Source organism: Microcebus murinus, chromosome 4, assembly GCF_040939455.1.
Source record: "Microcebus murinus isolate Inina chromosome 4, M.murinus_Inina_mat1.0, whole genome shotgun sequence".
In the NCBI taxonomy this organism is placed as follows: Eukaryota; Metazoa; Chordata; class Mammalia; order Primates; family Cheirogaleidae; genus Microcebus; species Microcebus murinus.
In genome coordinates this window covers 8,904,543-8,928,069 of record NC_134107.1, presented here as the reverse complement: position 1 = coordinate 8,928,069, position 23,527 = coordinate 8,904,543, and the positions used below count along the sequence as shown (strand labels likewise).

General features: G+C 52.5%; 1 protein-coding gene across 4 annotated transcripts in view; it reads left to right on the top strand.

Annotated features, from left to right (window-relative positions):
* CPT1A (carnitine palmitoyltransferase 1A) overlaps window positions 1–22,850 on the top strand; it is a 47,608-nt gene extending 24,758 nt beyond the window's left edge. For all 4 annotated transcript variants that reach the window (XM_076001713.1, XM_012757558.2, XM_012757559.3 and 1 more), the window contains exons 7-19: window positions 208–285; window positions 2,973–3,080; window positions 4,146–4,233; window positions 5,572–5,767; window positions 8,196–8,384; window positions 9,294–9,399; window positions 10,835–10,951; window positions 13,314–13,478; window positions 16,972–17,106; window positions 18,370–18,522; window positions 19,331–19,444; window positions 19,559–19,651; window positions 20,587–22,850. In XM_076001713.1, the coding sequence (XP_075857828.1) occupies window positions 208–285; window positions 2,973–3,080; window positions 4,146–4,233; window positions 5,572–5,767; window positions 8,196–8,384; window positions 9,294–9,399; window positions 10,835–10,951; window positions 13,314–13,478; window positions 16,972–17,106; window positions 18,370–18,522; window positions 19,331–19,444; window positions 19,559–19,651; window positions 20,587–20,673 (1,629 nt within the window). In that variant the 3' untranslated portion in view covers window positions 20,674–22,850. The remainder of the gene's footprint in view (window positions 1–207; window positions 286–2,972; window positions 3,081–4,145; window positions 4,234–5,571; window positions 5,768–8,195; window positions 8,385–9,293; window positions 9,400–10,834; window positions 10,952–13,313; window positions 13,479–16,971; window positions 17,107–18,369; window positions 18,523–19,330; window positions 19,445–19,558; window positions 19,652–20,586) is intronic.
* The last annotated feature ends 677 nt before the right edge of the window (window positions 22,851–23,527 follow it).

Here is a 23,527-nt window from a genome sequence, read left to right as displayed (position 1 = left end):
GAAGGTGTCTACCTTCTGGTGGTCTTGACCCACCTGTCGAGTTCTGTCTAGTTAGGAGGCGTTCCATTTTCTGGAAAGGCCCCATTAGACCCTGAGACGTGTGCCCCAGGGAGCAGGAAACGCGCTTCCCCAGGCTCTGGGTGGCCGCCGTGCTCGGGGCTTTGCTCCTGCTGAGCTTGCCGGGTTGTCTCGTGTTTGCCCCGCCAGGTGAGCGACTGGTGGGAGGAGTACGTCTACCTCCGAGGACGCGGGCCGCTGATGGTGAACAGCAACTACTACGCCATGGTGAGTCCTCCAGCCCGCCCCACGTCTGATGGGTGCAGGGGGCGGCGTGTCTGTCCTGCAGGAGTGGCATCTGCACCAGCCCTCTGGCTGCCTGGGGAAGCTCGGGGGGCTCAACTTGTTCGCTTCCGGGCTAGGGAACCCTGTGAACGCCCTTCTGTCTTTGTGCTCAAGGGCGCCCCAAGGGCACTGAGCTGCTGCGGAGAAGTTTGGATTGCAAAAGTATGTTCATGGCACACAGGAATTCCTAGCCGTCCGTGTACCTGCACTGCTGTTTTCCTGACTCGAGTTGGCACCGGAACCTGTCACGGTAGCCTAGAGGGTTCGCGTCTGCGACACCCCCCAGAGCTCAGAGACGGTTCGCCCCGACATGCGGCGCTGCAGCCTCCTGTGTGCTGAGCCGCCAGAGGGTCGTGCATTGAGGGTAGCTCCGTGTGTCTTGGTCTTTCTTTGTCTTTCAAAACAGGGTTGTTAGAAGACCCCTCGATCTGGGTTCTCGGCCACTGTTTAGTAGCCGGCAAATAGCATTCTCCTTCTTTCTGCGTCTTTCTGGTCTTCACTTGTATTTTTCCTCTCTTCCTTATTTCTCTCTTTTTTTTTTTTTTGAGACAGAGTCTCACTTTGTTGCCCAGGCTAGAGTGAGTGCCGTGGCGTCAGCCTAGCTCACAGCAACCTCAATCTCCTGGGCTCAAGTGATCCTCCTGCCTCAGCCTCCGGAGTAGCTGTGACTACAGGCATGTGCCACCATGCCTGGCTAATTTTTTCTATATATATTAGTTGGCCAATTAATTTCTTTCTATTTATAGTAGAGACAGGGTCTTGCTCTTGCTCAGGCTGATTTTGAACTCCTGACCTTGAGGAATCTGCCTGCCTCGGCCTCCCAGAGTGCTAGGATTACAGGCGTGAGCCACCGCGCCCGGCCTCTTCCTTATTTCTCTTTACCATTTGCTTTTTCATTCTGCTTTTCTTTAATTTTTCTTTTTTCAAATTCAGCATATTACGGGGGGACAGATGTTTAGGTTACATGTATTGCCTTTTCCCCACCCGAGTCAGAGCCTCAAGTGTGTCCATCCCCCAGACGGTGTGCACCGCACCCATTAGGTGTGAATATACCCATCCCCTGCCCCTTCCCATCTGCCCGACAACCGATGAATGTTATTACTATATGTGCGCGTAAGTGTTGATCAGTTAATACCAATTTGATGGTGAGCACATGTGGTGCTTGTTTTTCCATTCTTGTGATATGTTCACTTAGTAGAATGGGTTCCAGTTCTATCCAAGATAATACAAGAGGTGCTAGATCACCATTGTTTTTTGTAGCTGAGTAGTACTCCATGGTATTCATACACCACGTTTTATTAATCCACTGATGTATTGATGGGCACTTGGGTTGTTTCCACATCTTTGACTTGTGAATTGTGTTGTTATAAACATTCTAGTGCAGATGTCTTTTTTATAAAGTGTCTTTTTTTCCTTTGGGTAGATGCCCAGTAATGAGATTGCTGGATCAAATGGTAGTTCTACTTGTATCTCTTTGAGGTATCTCCATACTACTTTCTGCAGAGGTTATACTAGTTTGCAGTCCCAGCTCTTTATGTTTTTTTTTTTTTTTTGAGTCAGAGTCTCACCCTGTTGCCCGGGCTAGAGTGCCATGGCATCAACCTAGCTCACAGCAACCTCAAACTCCTGGGCTCAAGCCATCCTCCTGCCTCAGCCTCCCAAGTAGCAGGGACTACAGGCATGCGCCACCATGCCCGGCTAATTTTTCCTATATATTTTTAATTTTAATTTTATTTTAGCGTATTATAGGGGTACAAATGTTAAGGTTATGTATATTGCCCATGCCTCCTCTCTCCCCTAATTTTTTCTATATATTTTTAGTTGGCCAATTAATTTCTTTATTATTTTAGTAGAGACAGGGTCTTGCTCAGGCTGGTTGTGAACTCCTAACCTTGATTGATCCACCTGCCTCGACCTCCCAGAGTGCTAGGATTACAGGCATGAGCCACCGCGCCCGGCCAGCTCTTAATGTTTTTAATCTTATCTGAAACAGTGTCCGACTGAGAGAAGGATTGTCCGTGTAGCACAGACAGCCTTTACTTTCCCTCACTGCTTCGGAGTAAGCCGGCCACTGGTGCCTGTCCCCTGCTGGGCACTCGTGTGTCCGCTTCCTGCAAACAGGGGCACTTTCCTTTATAATCACGGACACACTTTGAACATAGACTCTTTAAAAAATGTGGTTTAGACCTGTGTTCCTTGGCCTTTTTTTCTTCAAGTTGTAGAAAATGGCAACACTCAGAACTGTGTCTCAGAATTCAGAGAAGTGCCGGCACAGTGCTACGTACGTGATTGTTTTAGCCTTTGTTTACTTCTCATTCAGAAATCTTCTTCATTCTCTAACTGCTGCTGACTTTTATTTCTGCTTTCCTTTCCGTGTCTTGTATGAGGATGTTTGGGGCAAGATCTTTAACAGCCCCAGAATACTTGGGGACTTGCATTCTTATAAAGCACGAACAAAGTAAAACTGGCAAGAGTGGGCGCGTTAAGCGGCAGTGTATTTCGTAGCACAGCAGACGTAAGTGAACACGCCTCGAATCGGTGCGCAGTGTGGGGATGCTCTCGGATGTGTTTAAATGAGCTCACCTCTTCCTGGGAGCATTCCCTGCACTGTCACTCTTTTCCTTTTCCAGGATCTGCTGTACGTTCTGCCGACGCGGATTCAGGCGGCCAGGGCGGGCAACGCCATCCACGCCATCCTGCTCTACAGGCGCCAGCTGGACCGGGAGGAGCTCAAACCAGTACGCGTCAGATTGCTTTTTTTTTTTAAGACAGAGTCTTACTCTTGCCCAGGCTAGAGTGAGTGCCGTGGCATCAGCCTAGCTCACAGCAGCCTCTAACTCCTGGGCTCAAGCAATCCTCCTGCCTCAGCCTCCCGAGTAGCTGAGACTACAGGCATGCGCCACCATGCCCGGCTAATTTTTTGTATATATATTAGTTGGCCAATTAATTTCTTTCTATTTATAGTAGAGACGGGGTCTTGCTCTTGCTCAGGCTGGTTTTGAACTCCTGACCTTGAGGAATCCGCCCGCTTCGGCCTCCCAGAGTGCTAGGATTACAGGCGTGAGCCACCGCACCTGGCCCAGATTGCTTTTTAAGCAAATTCTGAAACAGCTTCGTTGAGGTGTAATTGATCCAGAAGAGCGCAGTTTGCTAACCTCTGACGAATCTCTAGCAATCCACCTGTGAAACCATCATCACCACTGTCGGGCAAGAATGCATCCGCCACCCCGAAAGTTCCCTCTGCCCCATGTGACCTCTCTCTCTCACTCCCCTCCCCCCATCTGCTCTGTCACCCCAGGTTAGTTTGCAATTTCCAAAACTTTAAGTAGAATAATACATGATGCACTTTTTTTTTTTTGGGGTCTAGTTTCTTCCATCCAACATGATTATTATGAGATTAATTCTCTTGTGTATCCTAAATAGATAATATATATGTTGTACTTTAGTTCTCTAATTTACCCTTTGAAAAGAAACCCTTGTTTTTGAAGGAAATTAATACTGCTGGTGAGCTTCTCATGAGACAGAAGATATTTCTTCCTTAACTATCCCTTTGGTTTAAGTGCTAGTTATAAATAATCGGTTTGCACGTGTCATTTGGGATTTAGCGGTGCAGGAATTTGTAGGCTGGGTGGGTGGTTCAGTAAGTCCCCCTATGAACCATCCCGGGAACAACTGGAAAAGATTTAAGTCAAACCAGGCAACAATTGCAGAGAAATCTAGAATTTAAATGTGTGGTCTTAAATTGCTCCTTTCATTTCCCCTGTGGAATTTGAGTTTGTTTGAAATAATACATTTTGTTACAGATCCGTCTTTTGGGATCCACAATTCCACTCTGCTCTGCTCAGTGGGAACGCATGTTCAACACTTCTCGGATCCCAGGAGAGGAGACAGGTGAGTGCGGCTTCCTCAGGGCTCCCTTTGGAAATGAGCACCTTCCGTCTTCTGCTCGGAGTTAGGGATGTCAGGGAAGTGTCAAAGCACTGTCAGAGCACTCCTTCTGTTGACTTCACTTTGCCTTTATTAGGCCTGGACAGTTGACTTATTTCCAGATTTTAATTTCTTTTTCGCTGAAGGCTATATCGTAGTGTATTTTTTCCAGCTAGGTCTGCTTAAATACTCTTATTATTATTATTACTGTTGTTATTTTAAAAGACGGTCTCTTGATCTATGGTCCAAGCTAGAATGCAATGGCACAATCATAGCTCACTGCAGCCTCCAACTCCGAGAGCTCCAATGATCCTCCCACCTCAGCCTCCTGGGTATCTGGGACCACAGGCATGTACCACCATGCCCTGCTAATTTTTGCTATGTATATTTTTAGTTGTCCAGCTAATTTCTTTCTATTTTTAGCAGAGATGGGGTTTAGCTCTAGCTCAAGCTGGTCTCGAACTCCTGAGCTCAAACAATCCAGCTGCCTCAGCCTCGCGGAGTGCTAGGATAATAGGCGTGAGCCACTGCGCCCGGTCTCTCAGAACATTTTCTGAGTTGCCCTGTTGTCATTAGTAAAATGACTACGCTATTTGAATGCCTACTGTGTGTGAGTGTTATGGATATTGTCTCTTAATGCTCCTACAACCGTGGGAGGGGCGTGAGTATTATCTCCGTCTTATAGACGAGGAAACCGAGGCTTGGGAGGGTTGAGTAATTTGCTCAAGAACACATATCCCACGAGTGGCGGAGGTGAGCTTAGAAGTGAGGCCTGTCTGATGCCCAGACTCTCAACTCTATTCTGCACTTACTTGTTTGACAGCTCTTTGAGACAGGCTCATTAAACTCAACGAGGAACACAAAGTAAGGCGTGGGTGGAGTGCCGTTTAATAGGTCAGGGTTGCTGGGCAGCGTGGCTCATACCTGTCATCCCAGCACTTTGGGAGGCCGAAATGGGAGGATCTCGTGAGGCCAGGAGTTTGAGATCATCCTGTGCAACATAGCGAGATCCCATCTCTACAAAAATAATAATAATAATAATAGAAAAAATTAGGCATGGTGGCTCATGTCTGTAGTCCCAGCTACTTTGGAGCCTGAGGCAGGAGGATCATTTGAGCCGAGGGGTTTGAGGCTGCAGTGAGCTGTGACGACGCCACTGCACTCCAGCCTGGGACACAGAGTGAGACCCCGAATCTAAAAAAATTAAGTAAATAAATACATAAAAAGTGAGATGCAAGCAGCTCAGGGTTGCCCTGACCCGTGACTCTGGATCTTTTGTCTCCCACGCCCGCGCCGGCCCAGACACCATCCAGCACCTCAAGGACAGCAAGCACATCGTCGTGTACCACCAGGGACGCTACTTCAAGGTCTGGCTCTACCACGACGGGAGGCTGCTGAAGCCCCGGGAGATCGAGCAGCAGGTTCAGAGGATTCTGGACGACCGGTCGGAGCCTCAGCCTGGGGAGGCGAAGCTGGCGGCCCTCACCGCGGGGGACAGGTGAGCAGCCCCCGCCCCGTCCCCTCTCTAGAGGTGGTGGTGGCACCTATGGTGCCGTGCTCTTTCCTACCTGGGGGCCGGCCCTGCCTGGCCTGCGGCGACCCTGCAGGGGCCCTGGCGCGTTCTGGGACAGGCCCCGCTCCCGGTCCAGGGGGTCAAAGAGCAGGTAGGTTGCGGTGGGGTCCCTGGGCCATGTGCGTGTGGCTGGCAGCTGTGTGTGCGGAGAGACAGCAGGGCCCACGACAGAGAAGTGAGGGGTGAGGCCTTTTCACGGGGTGTGGGCGCATTGATGGACTTAGGACACAGAGCAAATTTAAGCCAAGGCCCCTGCGTTGGCATTGAATTTCCTTGCCTCGCTGAAAGAGAACCAGCCAAGGCTCGCTTTCTCAGGACTGGCACGGAGGTCGCAGGGCTCCTCGCCCTTGGCTCTGTGCACGCTGGGGTGTGGAGCCGGGGTAATCGGGGCTGGTTGGTTTTTGTCCTGCGTGGTGTGGGATGGGGAGCAGCCCCCTGGCCTCTACCCGCTGGGTGCCGGCAACAGCCTAGTTGTGACCACCAAAAGCGCCTTCAGACACCGCCCGGTGCCCCTGGCTGAGCGCCGCCGCGTCCCAGGGTGTGGCTGCCGCGCTTGCGCTGGGAGCAGGGCGGGAGGGCAGTGACGGGCGCCCTCTGCGAAGGCCGGGAAGGGCTCGCACCGGGTGGAGCAACCACCCGCGGGCTGGCCGTGTCTTGCAGAGGGTGGGGGCGTCCAGGAGCCCCAAGGCAGCGGAGCAGGAGGAGCCCCGGAGTGGGCCAGGCAGCTGGGCCACGTGCCAGGCTGGGAGGGCCCTGACTCTGTGACCGGGGACCGATTCAGGCTGAGAGCCACACGAGTAGGTGGACGACGAGAGAGATTGCTCTGGTGGGACGTGGAGGAGGGAACCCCAGGAGGCAGCCGGCTTTCGGTGGCCAAGCAGCGAGGCCCTGAAAGGGGTGCGTGAGCGGGACTGAGGACGGCTGTCGGAGGGAGCCGGCGTTGGGCAGCATGCGCCGTGGGGTGGTGAGGCTGGAAGGAGCTGCCTCGGGGGAGAGTGTCTCAGGCGAGGGTGGGCTCCCTGCCGGGTGCCCCTGCCTGTCTGGACTCACCCAGCAGGGGAGCCGGGGACCCGGGGAGCCGGGGAGCCGGGAGCCAGCCGGGGACCAGGCTCACCCCCCTCTGTGAGTGCCCATGGCCCCAGCCCTTCCCTGGTTGGGGACCGTGCCAGCATCTTACCCTGTGAGCCCCTCACTCGAGGGGCTGAGTACGCAACAGCCTTCATCGCTGTCACCGGCTGGCTGGGGCACGCATTGGGCTCTTTGGGACCAGGGGTTGTCACAGCCAAGCACTGGGCAGGAGAGGGCAGGAAGGGAAGAAGCCCAGACGACCTGGGTCTGGAAGGGTGGGCGGGAGCCCAGGGGAGGGAGTGAGAGGGACCCAGAGGGTTAGAGGAAGCCCCAGCCAGCGTGTCTTTCAAGAAGCCAGTGGGCGTCATGTCAGCTCTGCTTGTCCCAAACAGAGTGGGCACCGGGACCTCATCACAGGTCATTCGTGGCATGGACTTGGGGGCTGACAGCCTGGGTTTATTTAAATCCTTTTCTCAAAACAGCTGTGACCTAATCTCTGTGTTCCTCAGTTTCCTCATCTGAAAGATGGGCACGTAGTGCTGAGATCAGTGAGGTGGCGTGAGGGAAAGGCTCATACAGCCTCACTGTGATTTAGGGTGGTTCCCGGGATGGTGTGTAGGTGAGTACATCACTGGTAGCCCGCCGCTCCTGGTACCTTCCCTCACACACCTGGTCTGCGTTCTGCTTGCCTGTTCATTCAACATTTACTGAACAAAAATCACACACCGGCCAGGTATGGTGGCTCCTGCCTGTAATCCCAGCACTTTGGGAGGCCCAGGTGGGAGGATCACAGGACTTCGGGAATTCAAGACCGGCCCGGTCTTGAGACCCCGTCTCTACAGAAAATTATAAAATGAGTCAGGTGCGGTGGTGCACACCTGTAGTCATAGCTCATAGCTGAGGTGGAACCATCGCTTGAACCCAGGAGTCTGCAGTGAGCTCTGTGAGCTTTGACTGGGCCACTGCACTCCAGCCTGAGCGACAGAATGAGACCCTGTCTCATAAGTAAATAAATAAGAATTAAAGAATTTAAAACAAAAAATCACACACCACGGTCTGTGCTCTGGTCTGGAGCCGTGAGAAGATGGGGTCCCTTCCCGCACACGGCGCAGGGACACGGGACGGCAGGCAGGCAGCCTCAGGCGGAGAAAACCGTAAACGTGTAGTTTTCCTTTAAGAAAATCCTTTGAAACTGCAGAGCTGTCATTGTGTCACGTGCCAGGAGCTGTCACCAGGCGAGGTGACTGCAGGTTCCACTGTACTTAAATGGCTCTCATCTTTGCAGAGTTCCCTGGGCCAGGTGCCGCCAGGCCTATTTCGGGCGTGGGAAGAATAAGCAGTCTCTCGACGCCGTGGAAAAGGCCGCGTTCTTCGTGACGCTAGATGAGAGCGAACAGGGGTACCAGAAGGAAGACCCAGACACGTCGATGGACAGCTACGCCAAGTCCCTGCTGCACGGCAGGTGCTTTGACAGGTACGGCCCTGCTTCCTGAGAGAAGGTAGCTGGCCCGTGAGCTTGGAGGAGATACCCCGTGTGGCTGGCGCCCAGCCTCAGGTAGATCCTGCTAGGGAACGTGCTGGTATAAAAGCACCGCCTCTAACGTTCGCCCCTTGGCCAGGGCCGTCGCACACGCAGTGTGAGCAGCCATGGAGATTCTCAGAGACGTGGGCTGGGGGAGACGGCAGTGGCCGGGGCTGGGCGTGGGGTTAGACCTGGGTGTCGGCTGGTGACTATTAGGAAGCCGAGCCCCTCTGGGACCCCCGTTCTTTATCTGCAAAGTGGGAGCCTGCCTGCCCGTGGGTTAGGGGCACAGGTGGGCTGAGGAGGGGTCCGTGTGCCCGCAGGGAGAGGCTCGGCCCCTCTCCTGTGGCCTTGTAGCAGCATGCCCTGTTCGTACCTTCTTCTCTCTGGGGAGACCTGGGAGCACCTGCTTCACTGTTAGAGGCAGGTGCAGAGTAAACTCGCCCATCTGGGAGGAAACAGTTTTGCAGTTTTTGGTAATTTTTATTTTCTTTTGAAAAAAAATTTTTTTTTTTTTTGCGAGAGTCTCGCTTTGTTGCCCAGGCTAGAGTGAGTGCTGTGGCGTCTGCCTAGCTCACAGCAACCTCAGACTCCTGGGCTCAAGTGATCCTCCTGCCTCAGCCTCTCGAGTAGCTGGGACTACAGGCATGCGCCACCACGCCTGGCTAATTTTTTCTATATATATATTAATTGGCCAATTAATTTCTATTTTTAGTAGAGATGGGGTCTTGCTCTTGCTCAGGCTGGTTTCAAACTCCTGACCTTGAGCGATCTGCCCGCCTCGACCTCCCAGAGCGCTAGGATTACAGGCGAGATTTCTTTTGAAAATTGAAGTTCCATCAACACATTTGTTTCGCGTAGGTGGTTCGACAAGTCGTTCACGTTCATCGTCTTTAAGAACGGGAAGATGGGCATGAACGCGGAGCACTCCTGGGCGGACGCGCCCATCATCGGCCATCTCTGGGAGGTGGGTTTCTGCAGCTTGGACTCGGAGGACGTGGAAGCTGCTTCGGAAAATCCAGGCCCTAGACGGCATTTAGTTTTGTGACATGTCTGATCGTGTGATCTGAATTCTCAGCGCGTCCTGGCACTGCGTGGAGGGTGAAATCACTAAGCTAAAGGCATTCTTGTCTTCATTCCTATAACTCAGGCTCCTTCAGTAGCGGCACATCTATCTAATGCCGTCTCCTTAGGGGACCGAAGTAATGAAATGGCAGTTGGCTCTCACGCAGTGACTTCGGGGCAGATGTGAAGTTCAGGTTTATTCTGAGATAAACTGTCCCTTTTTTGCTGGATTTGCTGGTTTTCTCACCTACCACGTTTTAGGCCAAATAGAAGCAAGCATGTTAAAGTCTTCATTTATGAAAATGCAGCGTGCCTTTTACCTGAAACATCTTTTTTTTTTGAGACAGAGTCTCACTCCATTTTCCTGGCTTGGAGTGCAATGGCGTCATCATAGCTCACTGCCACCTCAAACTCCTGGGCTCACGAGATCCTCCTGCCTCAGCCTCCCGAGTAGCTGGGACCACAGGTGCACACCACACCTGGCTAATTGTTTTTATTTTTTGTAGAGACGGGGTCTTGCTATTGTCCAGGCTAGTCTCGAACTCCTGGCCTCAAGCAATCCTCCTGCCTCAGTCTCCCAAAATGCTGAGATTATGAGTGTGAGTTGCCGCACTACGCCCAGGCTTATTTTTTAAAGTATTCTGGTTAAGGTGAGGGTAAAGGAATTTATTTATTTATTTTTTTTTTTGAGACAGAGTCTTATTCTGTTGCCCCAGCTAGAGTGCCGTGGTAGCTCACAGCAACCTCAAACTCCTGGGCTCAAACAATCCTCCTGCCTCAGCCTCCCAAGTAGCTGGGACTACAGGCATGCACCACCGTGCCCAGCTAATTTTTTCCATGTATTTTTAGTTGGCCAATTAATTTCTTTCTATTTTTAGTAGAGACGGGGTCTCACTCTTGCTCAGGCTGGTTTTGAACTCCTGACCTCCAGCAATCCGCCCACCTCGGCCTCCCAGAGTGCTAGGATTACAGGTGTGAGCCACTGCGCCCGGCCAGGGATTTACTCTTGACCAGGGTGGCCGACTAGAAGTGGCGGCATTTCACTGTTCCTGCCCAGCTGACAGTGGCCTGTGACCCCAGGGACCGCCGGATGGGAGCCCAGGCGCTGCAGACGCTGATGGCCCCTCTAAAATGGGGATAAGGCCTACCTGGTTAGGGGCCGGGCAGAGCGTGAGGGGCTGAGCACACTGTAAGCGCACAAGTTAGCAGCATGGGTAAATCTTTGCACGTCTCTGTAAGGAGCAAGGGTCTGTCCACCCGCAGATGAAACACGCGTTCTGTCACTCCGTCAGTTATGATCGCGTCTGAGTTTGCTTGTGCCCTTTCTGTTTTGGCAGTACGTCATGGCCACGGACAGCTTTCAGCTGGGCTACGCGGAGGACGGGCACTGCAAAGGGGACACCAATCCGAGCATCCCGCACCCCACCAGGCTGCAGTGGGACATCCCCGAGGAAGTGAGTCTGGTCACCGAGGGAGGGAGACAAATTTAAACTCTTCCAGCCGAGTTTCCAGCTGTAATTCCTGAGTGTTCACAAGCTCAGTTGAAGACCACTAAGACCGAAAGTTGTGTCTCTTGATACTGTCATGGTGGGTGCCTGTCACTGCCCATTTGTCAAAACCCACGGAACGCACGCACGACACCAAGAGCGAACCCTCATGTAAGCCACAGACTTCGGGTGACAGTGACGAGTCAGTGCAGGTTTACCGGTCGTAACAGACGTGCTGCTCTGTGAGATACTGACAGTGGGGAGGCTGTGGGTGCGGGGACGGGGTGGGTGGGGACTCACCCCGGGCCGTGGGGCTGTCCGTCATAGCTCCTGATGCCTCGGAAGCCTCAGCAAATATTTCTTCTTCCATGGAAAAAGCTCTTGGCTGAGCTCGACAGTGCGGTTTCTGGCTCGAACTTAGCTAGAAATCTATAAAATGCTCACGGTGAAAAAGTAAAAAACAAAATCGCATCGCTTAGATTTTAGATACTCTAAATTGCTCATTTGTAATTTTCAAAAACTTCATTTTTGTTCTTTTTAAATATCCTCAGATTCAGCCCACTCAATAGGAGCACGTTCAGGAAGGAATTTGGGGCTTGAAAATACCAAATCCTAACTCATATAATCCAAGCAGGAATTTCTGGGGCCCAAGAAATAATTTTCTTTTCTTTTCCTTTCTTTTTTTCTGAAAAACAAGAATCTTACTCTGTTGCCTGGGCTAGAGTGCCATGGTGTCAGCCTAGCTCACAGCAACCTCACACTCCTGGGCTCAAGCGATCCTCCTGCCTCAGCCTCCCGAGTAGCTGGGACTACAGACACATGCCACCATGCCCGGCTAATTTTTCTATTTTAGTAGAGACGGGGTCTCGCTCTTGCTCAGGCTAGTCTCAAACTCCTGAGCTCAAGCAGTCCTCCCGCCTCGGTCACCCAGAGTGCTAGGATTACAGGTGTGTGAGCCACCATACCCAGTCCAAGAAATAATTTCCATGTAACGAAGTACCATGTGCCGTGCCGTAGACTTACCCCATGGCACCCACACGTCCTGCCGCCCGGGGCTGCCGTGTGTCCTGCGGGGAGCTGTAACCTCTGCAAAGTGCTTGGGCTCAGAGTCCTCGTAGCTGACCAAGTCACTTACCATTTATTAAAACAGCTTTTTAACAGACTTTATTTTTTTAGATCAGTTTTATGTTCACAGCCGAGTTGAGAGGACAGTGCGGAGAGTCCCCACCCACCCCGTCCCCACGCACAGCCTCCCCGCTGTCAGCGTCTCACAGAGCAACACATCTGTTACGACCGGTAAACCTGCACTGACTCGTCACTGTCACCCGAAGTCTGTGGCTTACGTGAGGGTTCGCTCTTGGTGTCGTGCGTGCGTTCCGTGGGTTTTGACAAATAAATGGGCAGTGACAGGCACCCACCATGACGGTATCATACAAAATAGTTCCACTGCCCTAAAAATCCTGTGTCCATAGTTTGTGACCTTTTCCAGAATGTCATATACAGTCGTCCCCCGTTACCTAAAGTTTCCCTTTCCGCAGTTTCAGTTACCGCTCAGTCCAAAATTACTAAATGGAAAATTCTAGAAATAAGCAATTCATACGTTTTCAACTATGCACCATTGTAAGTAGCGTGATGATCCCAGCACCGTCCTGCCGGGGCGTGAGTCATCCCTTTGTCCAGCGTGTCCGCGCCATAGATGCTGCCCGCCGGTTAGTCTGTTGGTGGCCATCTCAGTTATCAGACTGAGGAAGTCTAGCATGCGTAGGGTTTGGCACCACCCGGGGGGTCCAGGCATCCTCTGGGGGTCTTGGGATGTACCCCTCGGATAAGGAGGGACCAGTGTGGTTGGATCACACAGCATGTGGCCTTTTCAGTTGGCTGCTTTCACTTGGTGATAAGCATTTCAGTTTCCTCCATGTCTTTGCCTACTTGACAGCTCATTTTTTCTTAGGGCTAAATAATAACATTTCATTGTATAGTTGTCCATTTATTCTTTAAATTTTATTTTAAAAATTTAGCAGCAATGGGCTTCATAAAACAAAACCCATGACTATTCGAAATGCCCTTTGGGACTCCCTGGACGCCAGGACCCCCAGTCCCCAAGCACGTTCCCACCGCCCCTGGGAGCAGGGACGACGCCATGCTGAACTTACCGGGGCTTCCGGGTCACCTTTGCAGAAAGAACCAGAAAGAAAACGCGGTCCGTGTATTTCCAGGCGTCACCTTGGTGGCCGCACTGGAAACCGTCTTCCCCGGTGACGCTTCCCTGGGGGTCTGCGGCAGGACCTCTCCCCCTGCTAAGTGCATCCTCCTCCTCCTCTCTCTCAAGTGCCAGGAGATCATAGAGACCTCCCTGAACACCGCGAGCCTTCTGGCCAACGACGTGGACTTCCACTCCTTCCCGTTCGACAGCTTCGGCAAGGCGCTGATCAAGAGGTGCCGCACGAGCCCCGACGCGTTCGTGCAGCTCGCGCTCCAGCTGGCGCACTACAAGGTCAGCCCCGGCTCTGCGGTCCTGCGCACGCCCAGACCGCTCGCCCGGTGGGGAGGAGAGGGGAGGGGAGGGGACGCGGCTGCTGGTGACAGAAGCGCAGGCCCCCGGGTCTCCGTGGGCGTGGCAGTGTGGACTGCGTCCCCGTGCAGCAGGGGTGCGGCTCGCATGGTCCCCCTGGGGGGGGGAGGGGCAGGCTCCTGTCTACACAGGAGGGGGAGCGCCTGGGAGATGGACGCGGAGTGGGGTCGCATCGCTCTACAGAGGGGAGAGTTAAACCTTACAGTAAGCCCCGAATCCTAGAATTGGGTGACGCGGACGTACTCACGGCAGATTACTGACTGTCTCTGGCCATTGACGTCCCCTTCTGTAAAAGGGGAAGCCACCAGCTCCTTGGAGATGCCAGGGGCTGGACGCAGCCCCTGTACACGTGCGGAAGGACGGGGTACCTCCGTGTCCGCGCTCTGGGCACCCAGTCACGCTTGGCTTGCACTTGGCGGCCCTGTGGGAGAGCAGCCTGCGCCGGGGGAGGTTGCGAGTGGGACTTCCTGCCCGTCGGAGGGAGCCTGCACCCAGGGAGGGCCTTGGTTTCCGGGGCAGCAGGAGTCATCGTGGCATTGGCTGTTTTGAATGGGAAAGCTGTTTTCCGACTTGGATGCTGTGCGCGTTTGCAGCACGTGGCGTCCCCGCGGTGACAGCTGTGCTGCGGTTGAGCGTTGCTTGGGGCCGGCAGTGGTCTCGGTGCTGCACGTTCATCGCGCCTCCTGGTCTGTCCCCGGGAAGGCGCCCTTGTTAGCCCTGGTTGCAGGTGAGGAGACTGAGGTGCAGAGAGGTGCGGCCGCTCGGCAAGGCGACGTTAGACTCTCTGGCAGGGGTGGAGGCGGCCAGCGGCTCCTGAGTCCCCACCTGCAGGCCCCACGTCCTCTCCAGCTGAAGTTAAGAAAATAAACAAATGCAGAAAAATAAGAGACAGTGTTGACATCCGATAAACTAGAGCAAATGGGCTAAAATTGCACTTAAAATTGATGATATTGGTGATGATACGGTTCTTAATAAAGGTCACAACAATCACGAAGCTTTGTTTTCCCAAATGACACGCATGCTGCGATGCGAGAACCAGAGCGGCTTGCACAGGGTGGAGCACAGGAGACGTGGGGGACGGTAACTTAGCTCCGTGCCCTGTGACTACAAGATACAAGGAGCGGGGGTGTCGGGTCTTAGACCCAACACGCTGGGTTCTCAGAGTTGATAAGCAATCCTTGCCCATAAACATGCAGCGTGAGGACCGCACGAGGGGGTGTCCCTCAGCCACAGAGCGGATTTCAGTAAGAGAACACCACCTTTCATTTGACATTCGGTAACATTGTTTTCTGGGGCAGCCAAAGTAGTGAAACTAACTTAAGACAAAGCAGAAAACCTGAAAAGATCTGTGTCCATGGATGCAAGTGACAAGTTGTGGGAGAGCCACTCTGTGGCTTTGAAGAGACTGGAGGAAGGAAGGAACCTGCCCTGGTGATGTCCCCAAACCAGCGTCGCCCGGAATGGCGGTGGAGCACCAGCCACCGTGCCAGGGCTGGGCAGGAGCCAGGTGAACCTCACGGAAGAGCTGGGAAGGGGACTTCCTCTTCTCTGCTTTGTACCCAACGAGGGAAAGCGCTTGTCTGAGATCTGCAGCTCGTCAGCGGAAAGGCTGAGATTGGGACGAGGTCGGCTGGCCCCGGAACCCACGTCTGTTACCACTGCGCTACAGCCGACCCTGGCAGGCACAGAAAAGAGAGCATGGACCGATTTGACTAGGAATGCAAATGTAGAGACCCTAAGTAAAATGTCAGCGAGTAGAATCTACCAGTAAAAGAAAAGAATAATCACACCAAGAACAGCATATACCAGTGACGGGAGGATGGTTTAGTGTTAGTAAATTGAATGCGTGCTGTGGCGTTGTCATAGCTCATGGTAGCCTTGAACTCCTGGGCTCAAGCGATCCTCCTGCGATCCTCAGCCTCCCCAGTAGCTGGGACTACAGGCATGCGCCACCATGCCTGGCCACTTTTTCTTTGTTTGTAGTAGAAATGGGGGTCTTGCTCTTGCGCAGGCTGGTCTGGAACTCCTGAGCTCAAAGAATCCTCCCGCCTTAGCCTCCCAGAGTGCTAGGATTATAGGTGTGAGCCACCATGCCCCCAGTCCAAAACCTTCGTGATGAAGAATTACACTCAGTAAGGAGGCCCGGTGTGGAATCATACAACAACCAATATCTTTCTGGTGTAACGATGACAGCCAAGCAGAAAATATAATGGAATCGAGCAACACAAACCCAGGACCCCTGGGTACAGGTTTATAAAGCAGACGGGACTCTGTGAAGAAAGGCCAAGAAGCCCCCCCCCCAAGGAAAGGGAGAAAAGGCCGTGATTTTGGATAAAGATTCAGCACCGTGGAGGAGTGAACATTCCCAGTTCACACATTTATATGAGAGTGAACACGGTCAAAGGTCCCGCAGAGGTTTTAGGAGAGGGGCTTGAGCAGTGGATCTGGAAGCTTGTCTGGAAAGGCTGACACCCGAGAATAACCAGCAACATTCCAGAAAATAAAAGGAATTGGGTAGAGACAGGGACAGGAGCAGAGGGAGGTGGACACTTGCTCTTTCAAAGTCTGAAACGCAGAGCCTCGAGGTGAGAAGGTTGCAGCGATCCAAACGGTGTGGTCCCGGCACAAAGCAGGCCCGTGAAGGGCATGTGGTGGGGACGTGGGGTGAGGGTGAATTTGGTGAGTAAGTGGAGTTGGGAAGTCTGGCCAAGTGGTTCCCTTTGGAAAAGGGTAAACAGCTTAAAAGGAAAACAGAATCAGAGCAGAAATTGTGGTTCACTAGGGAAGAAAAATACAGATAAGTCAGTGACTGTACACAATAAGCTTAATCTCACCAGGAATGTAAAAAGTGCAACTTAAACAAGACAATTTTTGCCTATGGGATTTGCAACGTTTTTTTTTTATTATTATTATTCCATGCTGGCAAGGGTGGCTGAGAAGGGGACGCGTGGACTCACAGCTGGGAATTCAGTGCCAGACAGCCGGAAACCCGCGGCAGGAAAGAGTAACCGTCGACGGGGCAGATTCCGCTCTGAGAATTGTATCCATAAGAAGGGACGGCACACAAAAAATGTGTTTACGTGTGCACACTGTAAAAATCTGAAGCAATTCTAAAAGACGGTGTTTTGGGGGCTGGGTGTGGTGGCTCACGCCTGTAATCCTGGCACTCTAATCCCAGGCAGGAGGATCGCCTGTGGCCAGGAGTTCAGACTGTGGCCCAGAGGCCAAACCAGCTCCTCACCTCCACCCCTGCCCTTCCCAAAGCAAAGGCGCCTCTGCCTGCCGCGGGGCAACCAACCACGCGCGGAAGGGGCAGCTGGCGAAGCCGCCGCTCCTTGCTGGCCCCGCCCAGTACCCCTTACGCTTTAGACGTCGCCGCGCTCCTCCTTGCACTAAACTACTTCTCCCTTCCCAGGACATGGGCAAATTCTGCCTCACGTACGAGGCCTCCATGACCCGGCTGTTCCGAGAGGGGAGGACGGAAACCGTGCGCTCCTGCACTGCCGAGTCCTGCGACTTCGTGCTGGCCATGGTGGACCCGGCCCAGACGGTAATGTGCCATCGGGTCGAGGACGCCAAGCGCCTTCCCACTCTCACAGAGGGAGTCTGGAGGCTGACACGCCAGCCTCTCTGATCTCCGCTCCAGTGACGCCACGTGCAGCTGTTTCCTCCCGCTCCTCGCAAGGGCTCGGGCGGTATTAAAAGGGGACGGTAGGGACGTGCACAGAGATCCACGTTGCACGCTGTGCTTCTACAGATCGGATTCTGCTTCCTGAGAGACTGTCCAGGAGACGGGAACAGACGGGGGCAGGAATAGCAGGTAGATGCCACAGGACAGTGCAGGTGGCTGGTGTCAGGGTGAGAGGCTGTGACCGTTACACGGGGACCTCCCGCTTGGAGTTAACAAAGCCGTTGCCATGCTGGGCCTAGCAGTTCTCTGCATGCTGCCTTTTAAAACTGGCAGTAGCCCCATGCAGTGTTACCGGCTCATTTCCATAGATAAAGAAACAGAGGCCCAGATGGACGCAGCCAAGTGCCGGGCTGTGTGGCGAGGAAGTGGCTGAGGCGAGGTCTCTGCCCAGGTGCACCTGAGCCCAGCGCAGAGCTGCTCACTGACCGGGGAGGAGACGTGGACCGGGGCTTTCTTTTCTGCAGAAAACTTACATTCTTCTGGGAAGGCTCAAGTATATGGAAAGAAATCAGTTGGTGTCATGACAGGTGGCTCTAATCTGTCATTCGATGCCTTCAAAACCAAGAGCCTGGAAGTCTAGGTGCTATATGGGCTCTAATCTGTCATTCGATACCTTCAAAACAGCCTTGAAGTCCAGGTGCCATACGGGCAGGGTGCCCTGACCCCGGGATGTAGGTGACAGAGCCCAGAAGAGCCCGAAGCAAAGCAGCCTTTGGGGGTCAGATTTAAAGGCCTCACGAGTGCTGTTCTAGCAGAGCTGCTGGAGGGTTGTTTGTGGCCCACAGTGACGTGGCGGTGAACGGAGGGGGACAGAACTTAAGTTCCAGACAGACAGAGCTGGCAGCCTCAGCTTCCCTGCCTGCTTGGCGATCTCGATTGTGCAAAACGTGCAGTGACGCCAGGCGGGCGGGTTGCACAGAGGACCCCGAAAGTGATTCCCGATGTGGCTGCAGCCTTGGAGCTCCCCTTGTGGGGCGTGGCTCTGCGGAGGCATTCGGTGGCTGGTGCTTCTGGTAGCACCCCCGGGTGGGGGAGTTCCCCATTGCCTTTGAGTCTGAAACTGGGGTCCGAACCGCACGGCCCGCCGGGCAACGCTTGTCCTTCCCACCCTCTGCCGTGCAGGCGGAGCAGCGGCTCAGGCTGTTCAAGATCGCGTCCGAGAAGCACCAGCTCATGTACCGCCTCGCCATGACTGGCGCGGGCATCGACCGGCACCTCTTCTGCCTCTACGTCGTCTCCAAATACCTCGGTATGGACTCCCCTTTCCTTAAGGAGGTAAGCCACCTCTTCCCTGGCGGCGCTCTCCGCCGCGCTGGCTGGACCACAGCTCAGCCCGCCGAGATAGGTCCATAGGTCCGCTTTGCAGAGCAGAACGGGCGCCATGCAAACGGGTCTGTGGGCGTCCCGGGACAGAACGTTTGAGCTGCGGTTTTAGTTCTACGTTTCTTCCTTAATGCTGTCAGATTCAGCCTCCTGACTTCATAGACATAAGTGACCTCAAGAGCTTAGATGATTAAAGTCATTAGGAAGTGATGAGCTCTGAGTGCTCATTACCTTTGTTTGGAATATAGTTTATTTTACTGTAAGTTTATAAAATTTAATTTCTCTTTCTGAGATGAGGGGGTCTCACTATGTTGTCCAGGCTGGTCTCAAACTCCTGGCCTCAAGCAGTCCTCCCAAGTCGCTGGGGTTACAGGTGCATGCCACTGTGCCTGGCTAAAATTTAAGTTTCAATAGCAGCTGCATTTAACAGCCAGCTTGAAAAAAAACCCTGCAAGTTCAGCAGTTGGCTCAGAGACATGGTGCAAGTCGGGCACCGCTGCCTCCGTGCTGCGCCACTTGGCGTATCTGTGCCTGCTCGAGTATCTGCGCCGCTGTCACAGGTATCGGCTCCCGGTCTAGGAGCCCTCGCCCACTCTGCGTCCTCCCTGCAGAGGTACGAGCCGGCGAGGACTCCGTAGGACACCGAGGACACTGTAGACCGCTGGTGTCTGCAGCAAACCCTTTCTTCTCTTCCCCAGGGACGGACAAAAATAGGATCAGGAAAAGCGGTGTTTGGACTTTTTCTTCTTTCGCTCAACAGGTTTTATCTGAGCCTTGGAGATTATCGACAAGCCAGACCCCACAGCAGCAGGTGGAGCTGTTTGACCTGGACCGGAACCCGGAGTACGTGTCCAGCGGAGGGGGCTTCGGACCGGTGAGTGCTGTGTGCGGAGGCGCGTGGCGGGCCGGGTCTGGAGTGTTGGAAAGTCCCATTTGCACACCGGGTGTCAACCTCCCGGCGATGCACTGAGACCGCTGTGTCCCCCAGGTCGCCGATGATGGCTACGGTGTGTCCTACATCCTCGTAGGGGACAACCTCATCAACTTCCATGTCTCTTCCAAGTTCTCTTGCCCCGAGACAGTAAGTATGAAAACAAGTTCCTTTTCTTAGGTGAGAGGGGTATTTTTTTTTTTTTTTTTGAGACAGAGTCTCACTGTGTTGCCTGGGCTAGAGTGCCGTGGCGTCAGCCTAGCTCACAGCAACCTCAGACTCCTGGGCTCAGGTGATCCTCCTGCCTCAGCCTCCCGAGTGGCTGGGACTACAGGTATGCGCCACCATGCCTGGCTAATTTTTTCTGTATATTTTTAGTTGGCCAATTAATTTCTTTCTATTTTTAGTAGAGATGGGGTCTCCCCTTGCTCAAGCTGGTCTCAAAATCCTGAGCTCAGTCTTCCCGCCTCGGCCTCCCAGAGTGCCAGGATTACAGGCGCGAGCCACCCCGCCCGGCCTAAAGAAATACATCTTATTTGGTGTAACACGTTTGCCTTTGTGGGCAGCAGTGGTTTTGAAGCTTAGTGTTAAAGGTGTTTCTATAACTTTATTTAACACTTGGAAGATGGACAAAGAATAGTGTGCACACGCTAAGAAATAAACATTCACGGTGGAGCTGGGGCCCCATGCCCTCCTCTCGGCGGGAACACATGACCTCCGTGCTGGCGTGGTTTACTCCTTCTGATTTATATTCTCCTTTCCACGTTGTACATAACCGGACAAGCAATGCCGAGCCCACTGCTAACAGAAAGTTGGCATTCATTTGCTCACTGTGTTTTATGTAATCCATTGACCTTAGGGACACCCTCAGGTCAAAAACACGCCCACACGGACACATCACCTGTCATCTCAGGGCCTCTCAGCATTTCTCCAGATTGGGTACGTTCATCGTTAAGCCATGAGGTCAAATCTTAGAGAACTGGCAGAAAGAAGTCTGAAATAAGCTTTGAGCTGGGTTACAAATGAGAAGGCTGGAAACAGGGATATCGCCACGTTTTAATGTGTTTTTTGTTTTTCAATTAAAGGATTCTCACCGTTTTGGGAAGCATGTGAAACAAGCGATGAATGACATCGTCACTTTGTTCACGCTCAAGCCCAACATGAAAAAATAATTCCCTTAGAGGTGCTGGCAAGGAAACTGAACTCTTCTGACGCAAACCAAATGAAAAATAGGTATTCATCCCGGTAGTGGTTCCGGGATGAAAAATTGCTCTTAAAAAACTCAGAAGTTTTCATTCCAGAAGAAGGTGGTGTCTTTGTTCTCCAAGATCAGTCAGCGAACAGCATAGTCCCATCATGTGAAGCGTAACCCTACCACTTCCAGGCTTGTCCTCACTTCGGGGACATTTGCTAAAGTCCCTCTGAAGTCTTTGCATCAGCTTGTATTTATTAAGGGGTTAACATAATGAACCAGTTAAGGAATTAGTAGGGTTGTGACTTCACACACATTGGAAATGGAAGTGGCACCTCAGTGGTGACCAAATACCTGGCACTTAAGGGCATTCAGTGTCATCAGAGCAGTATCCACATTGTTTTGTTAAAAGAAGAAAGCGTTGCTCAAGTTTTCGGTGTCCGCAGTTGTAGCTAACACACTTGTAATGCACTAACTGAAAATGCTGTGCTTTTGGAAACAGGTTTCTGTCCCCGTGGGTAACGCTGTCACCATCAGGTCTGGTAGTCTGTCTGGACTTGCCTCTCCTTGTCTAGAGCGAGCAGGATGCCACGTCTTTAGTTTTACTGACCTTGCATGTCTTCAGAACCCAGTGCCTTAAACGTGGCGGGCCCTACATAAATGCAAGGGAGACCAGTGAAAGATTCATGCTGTGGAGTCTTTGGGTGGAATGTGGGTGTACTGTTCCCTTCTCAACTTACTGAATGGGTGGCCCTTAAACAAGCACCGGCCACCGTCCCCTCCCTCCCCCGGCTAGGCAGGGCCCCTGGAGGGCAGCTGTGCAGGACTCTTCTCATTGCACTGCCTTCTTGTCATCGTTAAGCAACAAAAGAAAGAACAAGCGTGTTTCCGAAGAGGGGAGCGAGGGGTAGGATGGTTCGACGTTCACGTGTCTGGAGAATTCACCCAAGAATACCACGCAATACGTGCCTCGGGGTTACTGCTCGGCCCAGCTGGCAGGAAGCGGAGCGGTTCTTGGGGAGGGGAAGGGCAGCCCCGCCTCGGCCAGGAGGGCTCAGCTCCCCGACACCGACACCGGCGGTGAGAGAGAAGACCCCCCTCCCCGTCTCCAGAGGAGCTGGAGGGAGATGGGAACAGTGTGCCGGGTCGCCCTGGTGACCAGTGTCGCCAGTGACGGCGCTCGGTTGACAACCTATACTGAAGATAGGAGTGCCTTTGCCGAAAGCGTCCGGTTGACCACAAGGCAGTCCGCGCTGAGTCGCCGTCAGTATTTCATGTGAGAGTGGAGCGTCACCGAATGAGATTCCCACTGCCTCCGGCCGTCCCGGCGAGCTTAGCTGCTGTTTGAATCATGTGTTTATTTTCCGACCACTTCGTTCCATGCCTGGGCCTGCCTCCTCCAGAGTCCTGCGCCGCTGCGATCTACAAAGTCGAGGGCTGACCTGCTGGATAGATGGAACACGCTTGCTGAAGGGCACGTGTGTGTTTTCTGTGTGTATATTTTGTAACGTAAACGATTCCATTTCAATGGGCCAAAGATTTTTGTTTTCTCTTAAAAGCAAGAAGAAATGAAAACAAAAGACAAACAAACAAACAAAAAAAAGCAAAAAAAAAACCCAATAGTAACAAAACGCCCGATCATCTGTGGTATGCAACCCACACGGGTTTGGGGGGAAATAGCCCCTCTGCCCAAGGCAAGGGCAGCTTCCAGTCACAAGCCGACAGCGGCGGCAGTCTCTGTCAGAGCCACCGGGACCACGCGCTGTCGACCAGCGAGCAGTCTGTGTTAGCGTGGTGTTCACGCAGGAATTCACTGTAGACGTGTTAGCGCTTCAGCATGTATGGGTTTATCTCTCAGGTTTTAAATGTTTCAAGTGTAGTTGTTGCTAATCAGTGCAGTTATCAATGCAATTTTATATTCCTTAAAAGGAGGAAGAGTGAGTTTTTATTGTACATGTTGAAAGGGGGAGGTAAGAGTATTATGTATTTAATTTAATGTGGAACAAACCATGGTCTTACCACAGCCATGGTTTGACTTTGTTATCTTGGACTGTCCATTGCATGTAAATACAATATGCTCTTTGGATGTAAATCTTAGAAACGCACAGTATGAATGTAGGTTATCATTTAATAAAACATTAATCCCAGTCTACTACAGTATTTGCTTCTGTCTCTTTTGTTACATTAATAAAGGGGATTATACATCAGGAACCAAGCTCGGGCACTTGGGACAAAAGTGAGAGAGATGCAAAAAAAAGGCCTTGGGGCAGGTAGTAGAGTGGGTGTCATGAGGTCCCTGCACTGGACTGGCAAGAAAAGCTGAGTAGCCCCAGTGCCCAGAACAGTGCCTGACACATAGTAGGTACTTAGCAAACATCTGTTAAATAATTGTATAAATTCCATTTTTTCAGCTTTTTTTGTATAAATTTATTAAATTTACTAATTCTTTTTTCATTTTAACTTTCTTCCACACAAGACAGGGAGATCAGCTGATTTCTTAAGCCCTAGTTCTAGGCACTGGGAATACAGCAGTGACCCCACCGGGTTCTGGCTCGGGGAGCTTGAGGAAGGAGAGAACCAAGCTGACCCATTGCAAGATCTTAGGTGTTCCAAGGCAAATCAGAGGACCATTGGGAAGGGGGTGGTAGCTGGCGCGAGAGGGAGGCTGGTTTAGAATGGGTTTGAGCTGAGACCTGAATGACCACACACAGCTAATATCCAGCAGGTATTAATGCAAAGCTTCCAGGCTTGATTCTGATGAGCGAGGTGGCTCACCCATTTGGCCGTGCACACCTGTCATGATGCTATTCCATAAAGGTCACTAAAATCCTTGC